The sequence below is a fragment of the Elaeis guineensis genome, chromosome 14 (genome assembly GCF_000442705.2).
Source record: "Elaeis guineensis isolate ETL-2024a chromosome 14, EG11, whole genome shotgun sequence".
Lineage (NCBI taxonomy): Eukaryota > Viridiplantae > Streptophyta > Magnoliopsida > Arecales > Arecaceae > Elaeis > Elaeis guineensis.
In genome coordinates, this window is record NC_026006.2 from 65,263,191 (window position 1) to 65,282,620 (window position 19,430).

Genomic DNA, 19,430 nt, shown 5'->3' on the forward strand with positions numbered 1-19,430 from the left:
CACGGGGTCGGATCGGATTTTAAAATTGGACCCATTCAATATTCTAAGTCTGGATTTACTGAATTAAGATCCGATCCAACTTGATTCGATCTGAATTCAGTATTGAATTTAATATATAAACTATAAAGCAAATAGAGTGAATTAGAATTTTAAATGCTGTTGTAGCATTGTTACTTTTTATATAATTTTACTCAATTTGATTATAAAATTTTAAAAAATTATTTATAAATTAATAATCAAGATAAAATAATATTTATTTTTTTGTTATAAACTTCGCATATGTTGATTTATCATACGAACCGAGTCTGATTAGAATTTGATCTCAAATAGGATCTAAATTTTTTAGATTGAGATCGGATTATATATGAATCCGATTCGATTCAAATGATCCAGTGAGATTACTTTTTGATCATGAATCTGATCTGTTCTAATTCGTTTTTTAATTAAATTAAATTTAAATTTAATATTAAAATTTAATCAAAAAATTGAATTGGATCGAAATGGCTGATGACTCGATCAGATCCGACCAATTTGCACCCTTTTTGCATATTCGTTATTTCCCGAAATGTCAAACCGCAACTCCCGTCTCCTCCCTCACGATCCTTGCAACGCCAAATCCTGCAAACGCCGGCACACGGAATGGCGAGTCCCTCGCCGACGGCGGCGGCGCTGAAGGCGGTAACCCTAACCCACGTCCGGTACCGTAGGGGCGACTCGCTGGGTCACTTCCTGGCCTGGGTCTCCTTGATCCCGGTGTTCATAAGCTTGGGGGGATTCGTGACCCACTTCCTCTTCCGGCGGGAGCTCCAGGGCTTGTGCTTCGCTCTGGGCCTCCTCGTGTCGCAGGTCCTCAGCGAGCTCATCAAGACCTCCGTCCGCCAGTCCCGCCCGGCCACCTGCGCCGCCCTCGAGATGTGCGACTCCCACGGCTGGCCCTCCTCCCACTCCCAGTACATGTTCTTCTTCGCCACCTACCTCACCCTGCTCTGCTACAAAGGCGTCGTCGGCGTCTCCTCCCCCCGCTCCCGGCTCTTCTTCGCCGTCCTCCCCTGGCCTCCGGCGGTGCTCACCCTGTACTCCAGGGTTTACCTAGGCTACCACACCGTCGCCCAGGTCAGACTCTCGCTTTCTCTTCTTGTTTTCATCCCAAGTTGGGGGTTGTTGCTTGACGATGGAAAATTGATTATTTTTATTCCAAACGGTGGTTAGGTTTTTGCGGGGGCGACGCTGGGGCTGGTGCTTGGGGTGGGGTGGTTCTGGATCGTGAACGGTATGCTTGTGGAGTATTTCCCGGCGATCGAGGAGAGTGCGATGGGAGGTTGTTGTACATCAAGGACACGTCGCATATACGGGATGTGCTCCAGTTTGAGTATGATAATTCGAGGGCTGCTCGGAAGAAGCTGGCTCAAGATTGAAGTTGTAAGTTGGATCCGTTTGCTTCATTTGGATGCGTTTGTTTGTTCTTTTTAATGGTGCTGCTGCTTTGTGCATAGTTAATGGTTGTGTATCGTGGATTACTTTGCTGAATCTTACTAGTGTGCAAGCATATGATCATTCAGTAGAGAAAATTATGACACGAACTAGCAAGCCCTATTCCAATTGTTTGGATTCGTCTTCTTAATTTGTTGTCGACATGCACTCTTATCACGAATTGCATTCTCTGTCAGCAGAATCTTATATTTCTGTCTTCCGTTTTCTTTTTTCCTTCTTTTTTCATAATTGATGTCGAGGAGCAAGTGCTTTCTGTAAAAGAACCAGTTTCAGTGATCGTCCACCGCATTATTCCTAATTGTTGCAGCTCTTGCATCCATTTAAATGTTTATTTCTGAGTCTTTGCTTCCAAGTTTTGCCACACTTCTATCTCATATATTTCATCATCGTAAAACTTGTGTTGTGTTGCCATGTCGATTTGTACAAGTAGAAGGCTCCAAGCCCATCTATCTAGGTCGTCTAGGGCACTCTATTAATTTAGATGTGGGCTTTCTACATGAGAGGATCATGATAGTAGAAAAGGTTAGTTCATGTCTTTTCTATTAATTCCAAATGGGGTCTTCTTGGCATTTATTTCTTGACGCAAAGTGCAAAGTTCATGCTCTATTTAATTGTGTGAAACCATATTATTTAACAAACTTGATGGAATCTTTTTTGAATATCTTATTTGCTTATGACAAATTAAGATAGGAACTTAGGCTGGTGCTTTGTTTTGATCCTGTGGAAATAAAGATTCATTTGAATTGCAACACATAGCCCCATAACCATGCTTTCAATAACTTAAAAACACTCTTTGAATAGACCTTTTTCCTTGTTTATAAAAGAAAAGGAAGGACTTTTTTCCTTAATGCTTATCGAGCCATCTCTTAGACAAATACAAGTCCATCAAAGTTTCTCTCCTTTAAGTACCTCTTTCGATCAGTTAACTATTCAAGAAGGTAGTCTTTGTGGATGATCTTCTTAGTACAAAGTTGTATTGTTTCAGAAAGATTTTTGTCATAATTCCACTTAATTCTTTCAGCTATCTTCTGGCTGTTGTTACTGGCTTGGTTGAGTGACGTCGTGATAGCATTTGCGAAAGTTGAGTTAATTACAAAAAGTTCATGCAAGAGTTTGATTTAAACTTTGAATGCAAGAGAAACTCTAGAGCTACAATGTGATAGTGTGGCTGCTATCCATCTTGCTTCAAATCCTATCTACTACGAATGCACAAAGACATATTGAAGCTGATTATCACCTTTTTTGAGAAAAGTTGGATGGAAATAGAGGTCAATACCACTTTTATTCATTTTGAAGGACATGACCTTTTTTCTTCATCAAAGGCTTATTGGCAGAAATTTATCTTCATAGCAAGTTGGGCATAATTGATATTTATGCATCGCCTACTTTAGTGGAAAATGCTAGAGGAACTTGGACCCATATAATGGGCAAATAATGTCTTAGGCACCATTTTGTATTACTTTTACTCTTATTGGGTATTATCTTTTAGCAATAAACCAATTAAGAGGCATTCTAGTCATTTAGCCACTTCCCTGAATTGCTGCATATTATATTATAAGCAAAAATCCTAAAGAGTTAAGTTATTCCATTTGATGTCACTTTCCTCACTTCTTTTGAAGTATCACTGCCACAGTCCCCGTCATCATGCATGTATGTGCACCTTCTCATGTCAAAAAAAAATATAATATCATTTTGTAATTAGTAAATATTAAACAAGGGTCCAATAGGTGCATGCTAATTCGTGCTGGGTGCTAGTACTGGCCCAGAAAGATGCATGCTGACAGACAAACTGACTTGGCCAGCATTTGAAACCACATTTTGTTTTCTTTCCTTCTCATTATCTTCTATGTTTTTTCTGCAAGAAATTTCTTTATGAACTACTTGTGTTGTGCTTATGATACTACATAAAGAAAACTTGGTCACTTTATTCTTGCTGCCCATTTTCCCCCCTTATTTGGCTTAGTTCTCTTGAAGTGGACCTGTATTCTCCTTTTCATGTGATTTCTAATAATGCTTTTTCTGTCTGTGATATTATTTTTATTGTTTTATTTTAGTCCACTTACTGCTTTTGTATATTTTGTGACAAATTGCCTTTTTACATTTGTGTAATGTAATATCATTTATTGGTTCTGTTTCCTAGACACTTGTGTCTGGCTCCTAAATTCATTTTGATAAGCATTCAAATCAGATTTGCATCAAAGACTTGGATACTTTTCAGTTTTTTCTCTTTTTTTTTTTTATTTGTAGATCTTAAGAATTAGTAAAGAGTTGGACTGCTTCAACAGTGAGTTGACTCGCAGTAATAATGTTAAAGATGAGCTTTTTTTTGGGTAAAATGAGCTTTGTTTTTTTAGAGATAGCGGAAGAATATTGAGATAACTTTGCAAAATGTTTTTTTTTTTTTTTTGCAAAATAAAAAAATCTTTAAGCCAATTGGGAAGTTTGGATGGGAAACATGCATATCAGAAGATCTTAACAAATAGTATCTTTTATATTTTTATATAAATATTTAAATATTACTTTTTCCCCCTACATATTCATATACTTCTTTTATGGCCAAGCCAAGTCTAAGAATTGAACATGTGTTTGAATCTGATTCTTGGATCTGTAACCATGCAACATTGGATGTTTGGCCTTTTCATTCTAATTTTATAATTTTATGCTCTGTCTTTCTTTTAGAATCATCAAGGTTTGTTCCCTATGTGAGTATCATTTTCCTTTTTGCTTTGTTTCTAATTCACTTTAATGTGTCTTAAAATATTTAATCTTGGTTCAAAGCCTTTCTTTCTTGTTCTCTGCAATTTGATATAATTGTTGTTTTTTTTGGTCCTTCAGTATATGCATTCTGCAGGTGGAATCTTATCCTATAAAAATCCAATGCTTCTATTTGTTTGGAGACCATGCTTGGGGCCTGCCCTTAAATGTGTAAGCATTTTATAACTATACCGGCCATAGCTGCAGTATATCGGTCAAATGAGCCCAATCAAGAGCATGTTTGATTTTGCATGTGTTGAGAGCTTGTTTTGAGAATATTGGTATATCTAAAGTGTTGCTTCTCACATGTTTGGTAAGCACGTGCTACAAAAGCTCTTTCTAGGCAGAGAGAGAGAGAGAGAGAGAGACCTTTAGGGTGCAAGTTGGTTGACTAAGTTTAGTCAAAGTTGATTTTGGCTTCTTCATGGGACCTGGACTTGGATGAAACCCAAATTGGTTTTGGGTGTATCTCTGGATCCAATCCAACCAATTGTTCCTGCCTTATGAGTTGGACTGATGAAGCTGCAGCAATTGTAGCCCCTTCAAAGGATGGATTCCCACAAGATTGCAATGTTAGACCAATTATCAAGCCTCTGCTGTCTTATGTCCCATGTACAGAAAGGTCCCTCTTACCTAAATTTAATCCTGGATATTCGATGTACTTTTGATTTTAGGATCCAAAAGTTTTTTTTTTTTTTTTTTTTGAGTATCTTAAATTCAGGACTGAGTTCATCCACTTTTTTTTTTTGAAAAAGACAATGTGACTGAATTTTAAGGAAGATGAAGGTCAAAAAAAGCTGAAAGCTTAGGTGACTGGGGAAAATAAGTTATAAAAGAATCTCTTAAGACTTAAAACCTAATAGATGTTCCAGTGTTCCTGAAAATTCAGAAATGAGAATCATAAGCTTTACGTACAAATGACCAATATTGGATCTCAGGCACATTCTGAAAGTTCAATTGAATCACGTGTAGATTTTAATGTCTTTCTTAAAGGCAACTGATTCTGTATTTGAAGGAAAAATATTATCTGATCTTGTATTTGTTACACTGGTGTTTCATTTTGGGAGGGTTGGAAGATAGAAGCAGTTCTATTATTTAATGTACTCTTTTAAGTCTCTCTATATCTATTCTACTAATTCATTGATTGCAAAGTTCAATCATTTAAAACATCGCATCTGGCTAAAATTCAACTGGTTTTCCTATATTGATGCAGGTTACTCTATCTGATGAAATACCTATTCGTGATAAGGAGCATGGTCTAATCTAGCTAATGCAGCAGTCTTGGCACGGAGCTAGTGCTGTAGACAAAGCCAAGTATTTACAGGCACGCAGAAGAGAGCTGGGAATTTGTGTCTATGTATCAGGATCTTGTGACTGGTAGTTCAAACAGCTTTGATTTGTTATTATTTAAGACTGTATGCTCATATGGTCAAACACACCGTTACAATTATTAAACTTTGTAGTCCACATTTAAGGACTGTCCTTTGGTTCACATATTACATTATGTTTCATTATATTCATTGATCTTTACTGGAATCCAAATTTTTCCATACTGCCAGTTGGACAGAAAACTTACAAAGCAATCCATTTAGGTCTCTAATTGCATGGGTGAAAAAATAGTCCATTCAATGCTAGCATTTGGCCTGATAAGCTTGAGTTTGTTGTCCCTTCTAATCTTCTAGCTTGTGGGATACAGGAGAGATGCATTATTGTTGTTGTATTTTTAATTAACAGATTTAAAAGTGTTTAACAGATCACATAGAGAGATTCCAAATTTCCAATATCAACCAGCTTGCTCACCTTTACCTCAGACAATAATAATTGTATGCGGTCATGGCTAAAAATTTTAGCAACTACATCAATCAACAGCAGAACCACTCTCACCTCCATTTTCCTCCTATCCGTGAGTAGGTTTACTCTGAGAGTGAAATAACAACTAAAGTATACAAGCTAAAGAGCACTCAAATCTTTTAATGAGGCTGCCGTCTATGAAAAGCAGGAGCAACTAGTGATAAATGTACTAAGCTACAGCTTTAATTCAATGATGGATTATTAACAATGTATTCTTTCGTTACTTCTTTGATCATAAAACACTCTATGTAATGAAATGTTTTATATGCTGAATACAGTGAAAACCAATACGATCTTCAACAATTTATTGCCCTCTGTATAGGATTAAAATGTCAAATTTTGAAGAATATCTTATGCATGAAATTGTATTAAATGTCCACAAACATAAAACCAACGTCACAAATCAAATCGCAGAGCCAACTGTAATGACTTACTAGCTCATTACTTTATCTCAGTGCTACCAAGTCCATTGGATTCATGACGAAAGTTACGACATAACTATCTCAAATAAATCACGACCACCTTTTCGTGTCAGGATCAGAAAGCAGCAAGTGCTGACGTTTAGGGCCAATTGAGAGGTGAGGTGAGATGATCACTGCTGAAATATCCGGGTGAAAGTTAGGGGCTGAGCAAGAGACGGACAGAGAAGAAGAGAGAGGAGCAGGGGCTCAGAAAGAGGGATGAGGGAATTGTGATACAGTGAGGGAACTGTGATCAAGTGGCAAAAGCAGCTATTACCAATATTAATGTTCGATATAGGGGTTTTCGGAAATGATTCATATGTTAACTTTAAATCTAGCAACAAGTGTGGCGGAACTGAGGTATACATAATTATTATTTACCCCCATGGAATGTTTATATTATGAGTAACTTCAAATCTTAAGTTGGAACTAGACCCGGCATATATCTTGCCGGCATTAGCTCATATCGACTCGTCCTTGGCATGCCACCTACTGTGATGGCTCTAACTTGAGGTATCCATCGCTATCTTCAAACCCCATGGAATATTAATATTAGATTTAAGTTCATTCCTTAAAAACCACTAAACTCAGATGTCTGACGACATCTCTCTATGGACTATGCGCCTAAAGTTTACAGATACCACCCTTTTTTTTCTTATTTTGTCTCAGCTCTTTCTCTCTCCAAGGCTTCATAGAAGAGATATTTTGGACAACGGGAAAGGCTTTGAGATTGGAATCTGAGGCCACACCTTGCACCTCATGTACAAGATTAAAAATAAATACTTCTCTTTTTCCCATATGTCTGACCCAATCTCCCGAGGAAAAAATGGGTAAATATTTTATTTTTGATATCTTTCTGGAGATGGTCAACTTGCTCGAGTTCTAGAGTAAAAATTTCCGTGTACTTAAAGTTAGGATATATCCAAAACTTCTTTTAATTTGACTAAAAATACTTCTCGACAAGTACTTCTTGGTTTTAAAAAAGAAAAAATATATTCCACATCCCTCGCCTCTAACACCAATATGTTCCTTTTTTGTTATTTTTTAATCGAATCACAGTAACGTTGTCATGCGAGATGGCCATCAAATCCGGCAGGTGCCCGTGAGAGCCCTTCCGAAGGAGATAAAACAGCTTGGGCTCAACCCTGCTAGGCTTCGGCCTGCATACCAATCGATCAAGTACGCCCAGCCTAACCGATGAGTGCTATGCCTTTCTTCCTTTCTTTGCCCTCAGTAAAGCACTTGTTTACTTACCTACCCAAATCTCTACTTCCTCTCCCTCTTTCACTGAACGCTGTTGAGCGCAAAAACAGCAGCAGCAGCAGCATTCAAGCATCATAAGTTCTGAGAAAATTTTCAAATTTGCAAATGCTTTCGGCTCGGTGGTAGAGAAGATTATACTGAAGATGATAGGCAAATATGAATTAATGAAGCAAATCCCGTACTACATGAGAGAGGCCACAGGAGGAAAAGGTCTGAACTGAAACTCCTCTAGATTGCCCATATCAAAGAAGTCAGATATACATAACTTATTTTATGCCCATTTTAAAGAATTAATGAACCCAAAAGCTGGTGTGAAAGAACATCCCTTGATCAAGGGAATCGTCAAGCCAACAAGGTACCCTTCAAACTAACAAGTTTCTGACAGGGTAAGGAGAGAACACCAGAATTAATTTAAAAGAAACAACAAGAGCTAATAGAACCCAAGTTCAGCTTTGCATCTGTCAACAGTGATATAAAAAAAAATCAAGCAGATTTCACTATATGAATGCGGCTGTCCCAAAAAAATCCACTCTCATTTTTCCCATTGAGAAATCTTCCCCATAATATAATCGATTTGCAAAACAATCTCAATACATAATGAAATGTGAGAGCTCCTTGAATACTGTCTTTTGCTCTATAGGCTTATATTCTTACACTGATAATCTAAAATTTCAGGCAACCTTTTGCTGGCGAGAACTGCCCGAGTCCATTAGCTTTGGGAATCTTCATTTGCTGAAGCTCCTTTCACTTGCATAATAACTGGATCTGTGCTGCTGCCAACTGAATTTTGTTTCCTTTCTGCCTGTAGGGATCGACACAAAGATTCGAGCTTCTCTTTCTGATTCTTCACTTTTTCTAGCTGTTTCTTCATAAGTTCGCGCTTGAAGATGAAAAAGGAGAGTAGAATTACTAAGATTGTCCTTTGTCAAAGGGGAGGGGAAAAATTGCTGCATGCAATAGTCTTAGAACCTTCGAAAACAAACTAAATGTGAGGGGCAAACTATAAGACAAATTTCACAGTTTCCTTAGCAGGACAAAAACACTTGATGTTAAAATGGATTTAAAAGATTTAAAAATAAAATAGATTCTACTTCTGTAACTTTCAACTTCATACTAAACTCCTTGTGTTTGGCAACAAAACCCACTCTCATGAAAATTCTCAACTTCGAATCATATGATTTTCTAAACGAAAATGGCTGGAAAATGTGACTTGTACTTTCTTGTAAAGAAAAGAAAACAAATGCAGCCATCACATCTATACTTTGTTCATGAAGGACAACCCAAAATAGGTGAAGTGAGGGCTGTGCCTTACGAATACATTTGGACTGGTGGGTTTTATTTTGACACCAGGATTTTCACTGAGTTCTATCACATTGCTCAGATTAACATTCTGTGTCTGTGTTAGAGACAGTCAATATTTGCCATACCAACATAAGCTTCCATGTTTAAACTAGAAGAGTAACTGTTTCCATAATCTAATAAAACGACTTGTGAGATTTGCCTAACCGTCAAATTATGTACCACCCCTCTTTAAATTCTGTTCTCCACCTGTAGAAATATGCATCAAGATTCAAGCATATATTTTTTATGTTCCACTTATTTATTCTTCATAAATTCAATGAGAAAAAGTTTTGAGATATTATCTTCTGAATGAATAGGTTAGATACAGATACAAGTGAGAAAATATTTCATAAGAGGGCACAAATACTTGACAACTGGACTCTGAGAAGCAATAAAGGAAGTTGCCTGGCTATTCTGGCAGGATATCATATGTTCGATCTGGCCATAAATATATGAGAGAAAGCTTATACCTTGTAATTTCCTCCAAGTACATATTATTTATCTAGAGCATGATCAAATTTCATCATTGTGTTGTATCTCATTATTTTTACCACTTCTTTATGGATACTTGCTTTAGATATCAATATTAGCCTCCATACTGTAACAGTGGTGTGACTAGTTAAAAGGGTACCATATATATCTATGCCCACCTGTAAGCAAAATTATGCATAGGATCCAGGTATCTGTGGAGGGAAGACAAACAGATTATTAAGTATTAAAACAAGAAAAAAACATAAAAACATACGTATCTGGCATCCAAGGAAAGTGGGATCTGTCTTAGTACCATAAAAAAAAAAAGTGTAAAACCATCTGCAATGTCTTTAAAGTGAGCAGAAAGTCAGAAAATGCACAGGCAAATGAAGCATTGCAATTAAAATGTAAAAGCAGGCAAAGCATAAAGTTTCGAGGTGGAGGAAGTGCGAAGATAACCATTCTGAAGTCATTTTTAAGGGCCAGGACTATGGATGGTTTCTGTGCCTATTATAATAGCTGGCACAACAAAACGAAACTATTAATCATAAAAAGGAGACCACTTGCCATTAAACAACTTAAAGACCTGAAGTTTAGGTAATCCTCCATCAAAAAGACAAGCTTTGACCATTTTTCTATTTACAAATTTACTTTGTTACTGGCAGCATATGACCAGCAACAAAAACAGCAGATACACTATAGTCAATGTAAGAAGATGACAAAACCAACAATATTTCATGTCTTATGGACTTGGGAACGAGGAAAAAATGGACCAAATTTTCTGCATGGAAAATACCTATCATCATTGGATTCTCAGTAACATAGTGACTAGCGACATTTGGAGGGTTAAAAATAACCCAAAAAACTAGCAATTAATTTTAACATGAATGCTCAGCTTACCTCCTCAACAAGCTTCACAAGGGCAATATCTGACTTCTCACACTTGCTCTTTAAAAAATCATTTTCCTTCTTAAGTTCCTTTATCAACTTTGCCATCTGATTAATTGAAGTACCAAAGAAACAATTTTAGTTAATATATATGAGAGGAAAAGAGAGAAGATATACATAAAATTATATCTTCAAAAAGTTTGGGTCCATTACTTTATATAAATATCCAATCCCAACTCAAAGGCAAAAATACCTTTTCCATCTCCTGCTTAAATGCTTCGAAGACCTCGTTGCTTTTTGACAAAGCCTCCTGAAGAGACAGTATACATTTAAATATTAGTTTTATTCTTGCTTCATCCGAGCAAAAAGAGGACAGATTATCTGGCAAGCATGAGAATTAATGATGCAGTTGGTGGTTTTAGATTCTAAACATTTGGTTGCCTGATGGAAATGGTACAAATTCCAAGATAAAGATAATCAGGCTGGAAGGTGCTCTTATAAGTTGCGTCCTCTTTTTTGATGAAGGGGATCAGGCTTTGGCCGAATCTTTCTCAGAAGGAAAAAAAAAGGTTACATCCTTCAACCGGTGTGCTTAGGGTTTCCTCCTCCCAGTTAATCAATTAATGCAGAACAAGTGGGATCCAGATGTGCTCAAGCTCCCATCAATTATTCAGTATGTGGTGCTTATTTGATGCTCATGACCTTAGACAGTGACTGGCAGCCTTTTGCCAATTCATCAAACTTTACACAAAATTGAATTTTTGTCTAGAAATTTGGGCAACATAAAAATTCCTCGCCCATATGACAGTGCTATAGAAATAAGAATACCAAATGGATATGTCTAATAACAAGGAATTAAGGATGACTTCCAAGAGGAAACCCACATGATGCAATAATAGGGTACTGCAGAGCTAGTCAAGATGGTGTCTTCATGTAAAAATTGTCAAAAATTGTGAATAAGGAGAAAGTTCAAAATTCTTACACAACCATAGACCTTGCACTTGGCTTGTCTGAAGAATCTTTAGATTAACAAACCTACATACGGAAAAGTACCTGAAATTGCTGAAATTTTTCTCCATCAGCCACAAGCTGTAAACGCAAACTCTTCTCAGTGGCCATAAGTTGCGCAACTTGTTCCGCATACAATTGCATCTGGGTCTGTTCTTGAGCAGACTTCTCTTGTTGTTTTTGAATTTTCAGATCAGCAAGCTGAAGTTCCAGTGTTTTCTGTTTCAACTGCATATGGATTTTTTAAAACTAGTCACCCTTATAATCAACATGTTAAAAATTGGTAAGAATCATAGAAGATCTTACTTTTTGGGCAAACTGTTGTTCAGAGAGAGCATATTGGTCTGCAAGTTGCTTTAACTTATTTCTCAGCCTACAAGAGAATCTCAAAAAACTTAGTGTGGTACAGAAGGAAACATGAGAAATATAATGAAAGCCTAAATGAAGGAAATATAGGGGGAAAAGAAGACATTAAAATTTCTTGAAAACAAATAACATCAGGAAAAAAATTCCAAAGTAGCAAAAACCATGGAGATTAAAAAGTCACATGAAATATACTATCACGACAGAAGCATAATTTGTTCAAGAAAGAAAGATGTTTGCTGCTGGGAAAAGCATATTTCATACTCATTATGACTGCACTGGATACGAAACTGTCAAATGTATAGCATTGAGTAATGATAGAAGAGTGATTAAAGAAAGAAAAACAGAGAATACAACTCCAAATATTGTCAGCCTAGCAAAAAAAATTAGGAAGTTTGATGTCTCTGAAATGTTGAGTTTTCTTCAATTTCAGCTTGGAACATGCAAATTCTTGTTTTTTAAAAAGAAAAATCAGCATGTTTTCCATGATGAATCTTGGCTAATATTAATCCTGAAACGATTACAATCTACCAACCAAAAACCACAGACCATGACTTGAGATGAATGAACAAGTGAGAAAGAATCTCCAAAATCATCAATTATTTTGACACGGGCAGACACAGAGCAAAACTTTTACATCAATAAAAACATGTCAAATTATAATCTAATAACAGACTTTGGTCCAAGGTCCTTCACAATGACATCAAATTTTGTAATTCTCAGATCATTCTTTTAATAGATGTTCTGAAGGCTATCTTGTTCCACCCATCAAATTAACCAATTTTCTGTTGCTTTGTATATTGTATATGGTAAAGCTTCTATTAATGATCAACAAGTATTATCCACTTCACAGAGGTGACTAATAAATCTATAGAAAACATACTGAGAAAAAAGGAATGACTGTGTCCAAGAAAAGCAATTCTTTAGAAGCAGGCCAAGAATTGCTTATTTCTAACCAAAAAAATTCATGCTTAGCCAAAACAAGATGATAAGAATACTCTCCAAAAGCATAAATTTAAGATGTAACTATGAAAACATATATTTGCTGCTAAGTATTCAATCTAAACATACTTTGTCGTCTATAAATAACACCTTACATCTCATTCTCCCTGAGTTGAGAAAGGCATTCATCTTTCTGCTCCTCAAGCTTAATGCTTACATCCTGTAAGATAATGCAGAGATCACTATTGAAATATTAGTTGCTAGAAACCAGAGAAACAATAAGAAAGCTCAAGAACAATGCAAATGCAAAGCAAACAATATGAAAAACTTGAAAATGGGTTTAAGGCATATGGCAAGGCAAACAGTCAACATGAAGCTGATGAGTTTATAATCAGTACATGGAGATACCTAGTGAATTTTATGTATGCTTTTCCTCAAGTAATGTTGCAATAAACAAAGGAAGACAGACTGTTAATTGACCAGTATCATCTATGTTGTTCTTCATTAAACAACACATTGCCAGTGATGTTGCTGAAGTGAAGCAAGAAATTTAGCAGAATACTGGTCTACTAGTAAAAATGATGTCAAATAATACACCAACAAAAGCTCAAAATGGATCTAATAAGACCAAAACTTGCAACCCCCCTGTCCCCCAAGAACACAGAGAGAGAGAGAGAGAGAGAGAGAGAGAGAGAGAGCAAACAACAACAATAATGAAGTTGAAAGTAAAAGATGACAAAAACTTGATTACATGGAAAACACTTAGAATACACTTCCTTAACAGTCTGGAAGCTGAACTCATCCAGCGGATCGAACATTCAAGTATCATGGAAAGAAAATTCTGTCCCCTGTAACAAGCACAGTGCTGAAAATACCTGAAAATTCTACTTGCTAATGTTCCTTTTTTTTTGTTCTTCTTTTTTTTTTTAACTGGTGTCTAAAAATACATTAGCACTAATGAGGACATCTAGGTTGCTTTCCTTTTCTCTTAAAATGCACAATCACGGATCTCAGTATAAATACATCGGTTAAAAGGTATGCTCGTGGTTCCTTCGACAATGCACAAGACTTGCATAAATGGCCTTGCTGGGCTTTATCACAATGTCCCGATCCTGAAACACTCAATTTTTAAATAAAAATCTTAACCCTTTTTCTTCATTATTCTGCCTAATATCTTGCATGTGCACAAAATATTTTTCCATAGGTACATGCACAAGATGCTTTGCCACCAAGGAAGACATTGGAAGTTATCAATCAATAAAAAATACTGAAAGCTAGGCCCCCAATTCTGCAGAAATTTAGGTAACTAGAAAAGGAGATTGAGTAATAACCTTCATGAGGAATTAGTAACCCATAATCAGACTTTGCTCGCAATTTAAGGCTAATATAGGGGGACAAAGTATATCAATGAAGCAGCTTTCATACATAGGTATGTTAAAATTTAGACTCTTGAAGTCTGAAAGAAACTGATTGTTTTTTATGTGACTTAAATTCCATTCTATTTGTGTGTGTGTGGTGGGTTTGAATATGATGTTGATCCATGACCTTCGGAAGGATGCTTGCACCTAGCAGTTGATTTGGAGCAAAGATGTGGTTGAGTTTGTTTAGAACATGCACAAGGGGTGTCATGTTGTATAGATAAATAGGAACTGATTCAGAAGGTGGCTCCTTTTCCACAAACCTCTATTGGGATCTTGACTTGGCAGAGACCCGACAAGCTATTTGTGAACCTATGGAAGAGGTCCCAACAGTCTAATATTGAAAAAAAGGCTAGATCTACAAAAGGGATGTTGGAAAGAGTTTTGCTGTTGGTAACAAGATATAGGGCCAATATCTTGATTCAGGGTCTTGGAGAAGGTCAGTCATACACATTCAAGTATGATCAGTTTTTGGATGCAGAACTTATCCCTTCATATAGTCCTCCATCTTCTCTCTGTTTGTGCTTTACAAATGAGATCCTCTTTCTCCTTTACGATTTTGTTGTTCTTGTTTGATTTACCATACCACCTAGTCATAGGATAACTTACTGAAGTTGCTTAGCTATTTTACATCAATAACTCCATATTGTTTAAGTACTGCTTGCAAATACAGTAGCAACATGCTTTTGCCGTGTTTTGGTATCCCATAAGTCACCGTTTGAATATCAAAATTTTCATTACCGAGTTCATTTTGTGTAGCTAATATTATTATTTTCCTTTTTCAAAACAAAGCACCTCAGAAAGATTCTTGATGTTCATGCAACCTGTATTATTTTTTTTTAATGAGGTAAGCATAAACTATGTAGTTATGACTATTGTATGGTATAAGCATACCTTGATTGCATCATTAAATTTTGTAGACAAGTCTAGTCTCATATTCTGTCCCTCAGTTGATACTCTTCGGCATTCATCCTGCAAAGAAGTAAAGCAAGTATAAACATAGTTGAAAAGCATATTAGAAAATATGCCATTATGTTCTGATTGTGTCTTTGAATTGCAGAATGTACCATGAGCATCTTATTCTGACGCTGCAGCTCTCGACAAAGTGACTCAAGCCTTTCTCGAACAGCAACAGCTTCAAGATGCAAGTAAATTGAACACAAGAAATCAGATGTAACATAATTAGAATAAAAATGTACTTGCAGGAGATAGAGGCTTTGCTGCTTATTCAATGAGCTTTTCTACTTAAAATAACTAAAAGCAGGAATGAAAAAACATCAGAGAACAGGCAGATAAACATGGGACCAAGAAGGAATTTAAATCTGGCATTCTTTAGGATTCCAACTTTCACAGAGAACCAATACATTCAGAATCCAGGATTGGGAATTCTGACTCTAATGGTGGTCAATACTGAATGATATCTTCAAGCCGACTAAGACACATTCAAAAAGAACTCTTTTTATGTACCCAAAAAAAAGGAACTATTTTTTAAAAAAAATGACCAGAAAGGGTCATAAACTGATGATTTAACAAGCATTTAAATGAGAAGCACAAAGGTTATTGTCATAAGTGTGATTTATATTTTGTGATAGGTGTGTGGTACCATCAGAGGGACAGAAGATGAATTATGGTCATATTAAATGTTTCTAGTTTGGGCTCAGCTATGCTTCATTTCATATCTCAAAAGTTAATAAAGTAATATTTGATACTTGCCTGCGTCTCTTTCTGCTATAACTTTCTGATAATTCAAAGTAAACTCTAATAGGTCTTTTTCTGACTTTATGCCACGCTTTACAGCTTTACGTTTTGTTTCAGCATTTTCCTGAAAAGACCATGAGGTACAAAGTGATGTCACTCTGCAATTCAAGTGCTGAAAGTGCTTAAAAAGAAACAAGATAAAATACCAAAAGCAGATAACCAATTTTCTATGTCATGAACCCACAGTTTACATATATAAAAGGATTTGTTGCTTTGACCCAACAAACTGATTCATGTAATTCTTATGTCCTCCTGGGAAGGATAAAAATTTATGAGAGAAAGAAGGTAGTACATCATGATATTAGCCTATAATTCAAATGCTGAAATAGACCAAAAAACTGCTGGAAGAAAAAAAGAAGCCAAAATACCTAGGCAACACAGAGAGAAGGCATAGGCAACAACCAGTTCACTGAAACAAGGTGACAAGGGAAATACTGCCCCTTCCATGAAAAAAGGAAAAGGAAGAAGAAAATATATTATAGCAAAATCAAGGTAACACAAATATACAATTGCTACAGCCAGTATTGCAAGCATATTGCATTTTATCACCATTGTAAACATCATTAAAAGTGTCATTCTGGTGTTGTAAAACCAGTGCTAAACCAGACCTATGGATGATGATTTCATTAAATTGTCTATGCTATAGGAAGAAACATGGTAAAGGTACGTTGGTGCATGACAATCTCCAACTAATTTTTATTCCTCGGCATTGCAGAATTGATTTAAGCATAACACATCAAGAGAAGAACAACATTAGCAAATACCTTTTGATGTTTTAAACTATCAGCATATTCTATGGAGCACCTCTCCTTCAAATTTGTGGTGTGTAACTCCAAGCACCCTTTAGCATTTGCACAAACCATGGAAAAGAAAACACAAGAATCAATATAGCTGATGGCTCAATGTAAGTTTCTATGAATTTAATGAATCATTAGCTAAGATTCATTGGCTTCTTCAACACTCAGAGGCTAGAGATGTAGAGCAGCACATTCCCCTAGGTACTACTCAAAAATAAGAAACGTCACATACCAATCACCAATGCAGCCTAATATGCAAGTCTTTGGTTTTCCTTTCTTTGCTTTTCTTTTCTTTTCCTTTCTTTTCTTTTTTGACCAAGAACCACAATATTTTCTATAAGAGTAATATTGTTGGGCTAAAACTGATGTCTCTATGAAGTACGTTCTTAAAGCAGCTTGTTTATTATTTGCTCAAACATCCATGACCTTTCATATTTATAAATGCCTTCGTAAAACATTTATTTGTGCAACTGTAAAAGTATTATAAATGAATTTTCCAATTGGCCATGGTAGACACATTTAAATTTCCCATTACCTGTGTTCCCAATTTCGGTTAACTTTTTCACTCTTTCCTTTGAATTTGAATTTACTAGCACTTTCTTACAACATATAAAAATAGAATGACATTTTGATATTAATATGCATGTTATCTTAGTCAGTGTGTTACTTGAACAAGGGCCCATATTTATTATCCTAATATGAAACAACCGATATTTATCAGAAACAAACAATGATCAAAAGGCAACTACCACACAGACTAATTATTCAATCCATGCAGCTGTTCTTTCCTTAGTTCTCTTTTCTTCTTTTTTTCTCTTTTTCATACTTATCCCTACATATCTTCGTTCAAAAAAGATAGCACCTTTAACTTTTCTTATCATGTTTCTGTATACTCTAAATGGATCCAGATTGTTAAGCTCCCTTTATCTTTAGGCCGCCACCAAATCCCTCACTAAAACATTTATAAAATAATTCTCCGCACTCCCTACAAACTTCCACCACTTCCTCAAAATATTGCCAGTAGCCACAATCTCTTGAAATTATTACCTCTCTCTTCCTATGCTTTGTTTTCTTTAAAAAAAAAAAAAAAGAAAAAAAAAAGATAAGATGAATAAAACATAAAAATCAGTATTCCTATGTCCATTAAATCACTTGACCTTAGCTTTTCCTTGGGAACTCATTTTTTCCTATTAAATTCCTTTTACCTTGTATAAGCATTGCTTTAGGATCCTTCAAAAAACCTGGCAGCTTTCTCCCTTCAACAAGGAGGGGTTCGCAAATACAAATCATTTTTAGATCAGATAATCTCAATATCAGGAAGGAAGACCAAACAGAAGGGGCTTTCATTTTGAGAGAACTTCTTAGGTATAGCAAGCTTTCTAGAACGAATCTCAGGGCCCGTTCGTTGTCCAACAGAAAGAATGATGACTTCACGTAATTTACCTACTTCGTTTCAAGAAAATGCTAAAAAAACTTATCTTAGAACCCTAGACGGATAAAAATGATGATCTATTTCTTTCACCAGTCACTTTGCTACTCAAGAAAATCAGATGCAGGGTAAAATTTAAAACCTTCTTCAGAAGACTGGCAGTCCCCTGGGCTTTCTTCTGCAGACGATGCCACCGAGATCTCGTTCATCTCCTTCGTCTTCTCCAAGGGATCATTGCCTGGTTTAGGCATCGAGATCCTATCTTCCACTCCCATCTCTTTCTGTAACGATATATCAGTGGATGTTGTCCACTTTCCCAGCCCATCCGCTACGCTGTCGATATTTAGGGTCTTGGCCGCGCCGGAGAGCGAAGATCCGTCTCCCTGCTCGCCGGAGGGACCAAGATCCGGCGACGCGTCCTTATACTCCGGCGCCGCCGGGGCCTCGGCGGAGCTCTCGACGAAGCCGTCTGGCAACGAGTCCGCTTCCGGGAGTCGGTTTGCGGGAGAGGTCTCCATGTCCGCGAGCGGCGAATGAGAAAACTCTGGTGGATGGATTTGGGGATGTGGCAAAGACGGGAGAGTAGAAGGTTTCTGGAGGGTAAAGAGGCCGCACCGGTGAGAATCGTATCACGTCAAGTCGGTGTTCTTTGCGAAGACGATGCCGACTCCAGATAAAAAGGATGATGGGTTACCATGCGGAAGAGACACCCCTTTGTTTGTCTACGATCCGCACAGACTCGTGTGTCTCGATTAGGAGTGGCAAATGGGTCGAATCAATTATAGGTGGATCAAGCCATAAATACGTCGGATCAAAAAATGATCAATTAAAATTTGATTTATTTATTAAATAGATCAAAATTTTAAATTTAAATTTAATTTATTTATTAAATAAATTATCTAATTCGATCTATTTAATTTATTTATTAAATAAATTAAATTAGATTAAATGGATTAAACAGATTAAACAGATCAAGTTAAATGGATCAGAAACAGATTAAACAGGTTTTAAACAGATTAAACGGATCTTAAATGGATTAAACAGATTAAACAGATCGGATTAAATGGATCAGAAATAAGTTAAACAGATTAAATGGATTATCTGACTCAGTCAAATCTAAATATTAAACGGATTAAACAGATTAAACGGATCAGATATCTAAAATCTATATCCAATTTAATTATTAAATAAGTTA

At 36.3% G+C, this 19,430-nt stretch overlaps 2 protein-coding genes across 3 annotated transcripts; one reads left to right on the forward strand and one right to left on the reverse strand.

Moving 5' to 3' along the window:
* The first annotated feature begins 549 nt into the window (after positions 1-549).
* LOC105057076 (lipid phosphate phosphatase gamma) lies at positions 550-4,344 on the forward strand. Its single transcript, XM_073248736.1, is given in 4 exon segments — positions 550-1,113; positions 1,210-1,309; positions 1,312-1,419; positions 4,327-4,344. Coding segments are annotated over 3 exon segments (678 nt in total). The 5' UTR covers positions 550-639; the 3' UTR covers positions 1,416-1,419; positions 4,327-4,344.
* Positions 4,345-8,251: 3,907 nt separating this feature from the next.
* LOC105057075 (uncharacterized) lies at positions 8,252-18,898 on the reverse strand. Of its 2 annotated transcripts, XM_010939524.4 has the most exons (12): positions 18,378-18,898; positions 16,774-16,850; positions 15,965-16,073; positions 15,319-15,386; positions 15,146-15,223; positions 12,989-13,053; positions 11,835-11,901; positions 11,574-11,756; positions 10,774-10,830; positions 10,533-10,628; positions 9,812-9,844; positions 8,562-8,700 (listed from the first exon to the last, which is right to left on the reverse strand). In XM_010939524.4, exons 1-11 carry the CDS (start codon positions 18,751-18,753, stop codon positions 9,824-9,826), a joined length of 1,197 nt encoding a protein of 398 aa, XP_010937826.1. In that variant the 5' UTR covers positions 18,754-18,898; the 3' UTR covers positions 8,562-8,700; positions 9,812-9,823. The 2 variants fall into 2 exon arrangements, with proteins under 2 accessions (XP_010937825.1, XP_010937826.1); XM_010939523.4 differs by lacking the exon at positions 9,812-9,844 and having other exon boundaries at positions 8,252-8,700; positions 18,378-18,895.
* Positions 18,899-19,430: the final 532 nt, after the last annotated feature.

Coding starts and splice junctions, on each gene's coding strand:
- LOC105057075 (XM_010939523.4), bottom strand. CDS start 18,753: ATGGAGACCTCTCCCGCAAACCGACTCCCGGAAGCGGACTCGTTGCCA. Junction 15,387..15,964: donor TATAGCAGAAAGAGACGCAG/GCAAGTATCAAA, acceptor TGCATCTTGAAG/CTGTTGCTGTTCGAGAAAGG. Junction 10,831..11,573: donor AAAAATTTCAGCAATTTCAG/GTACTTTTCCGT, acceptor CTGTCTCTTCAG/GAGGCTTTGTCAAAAAGCAA.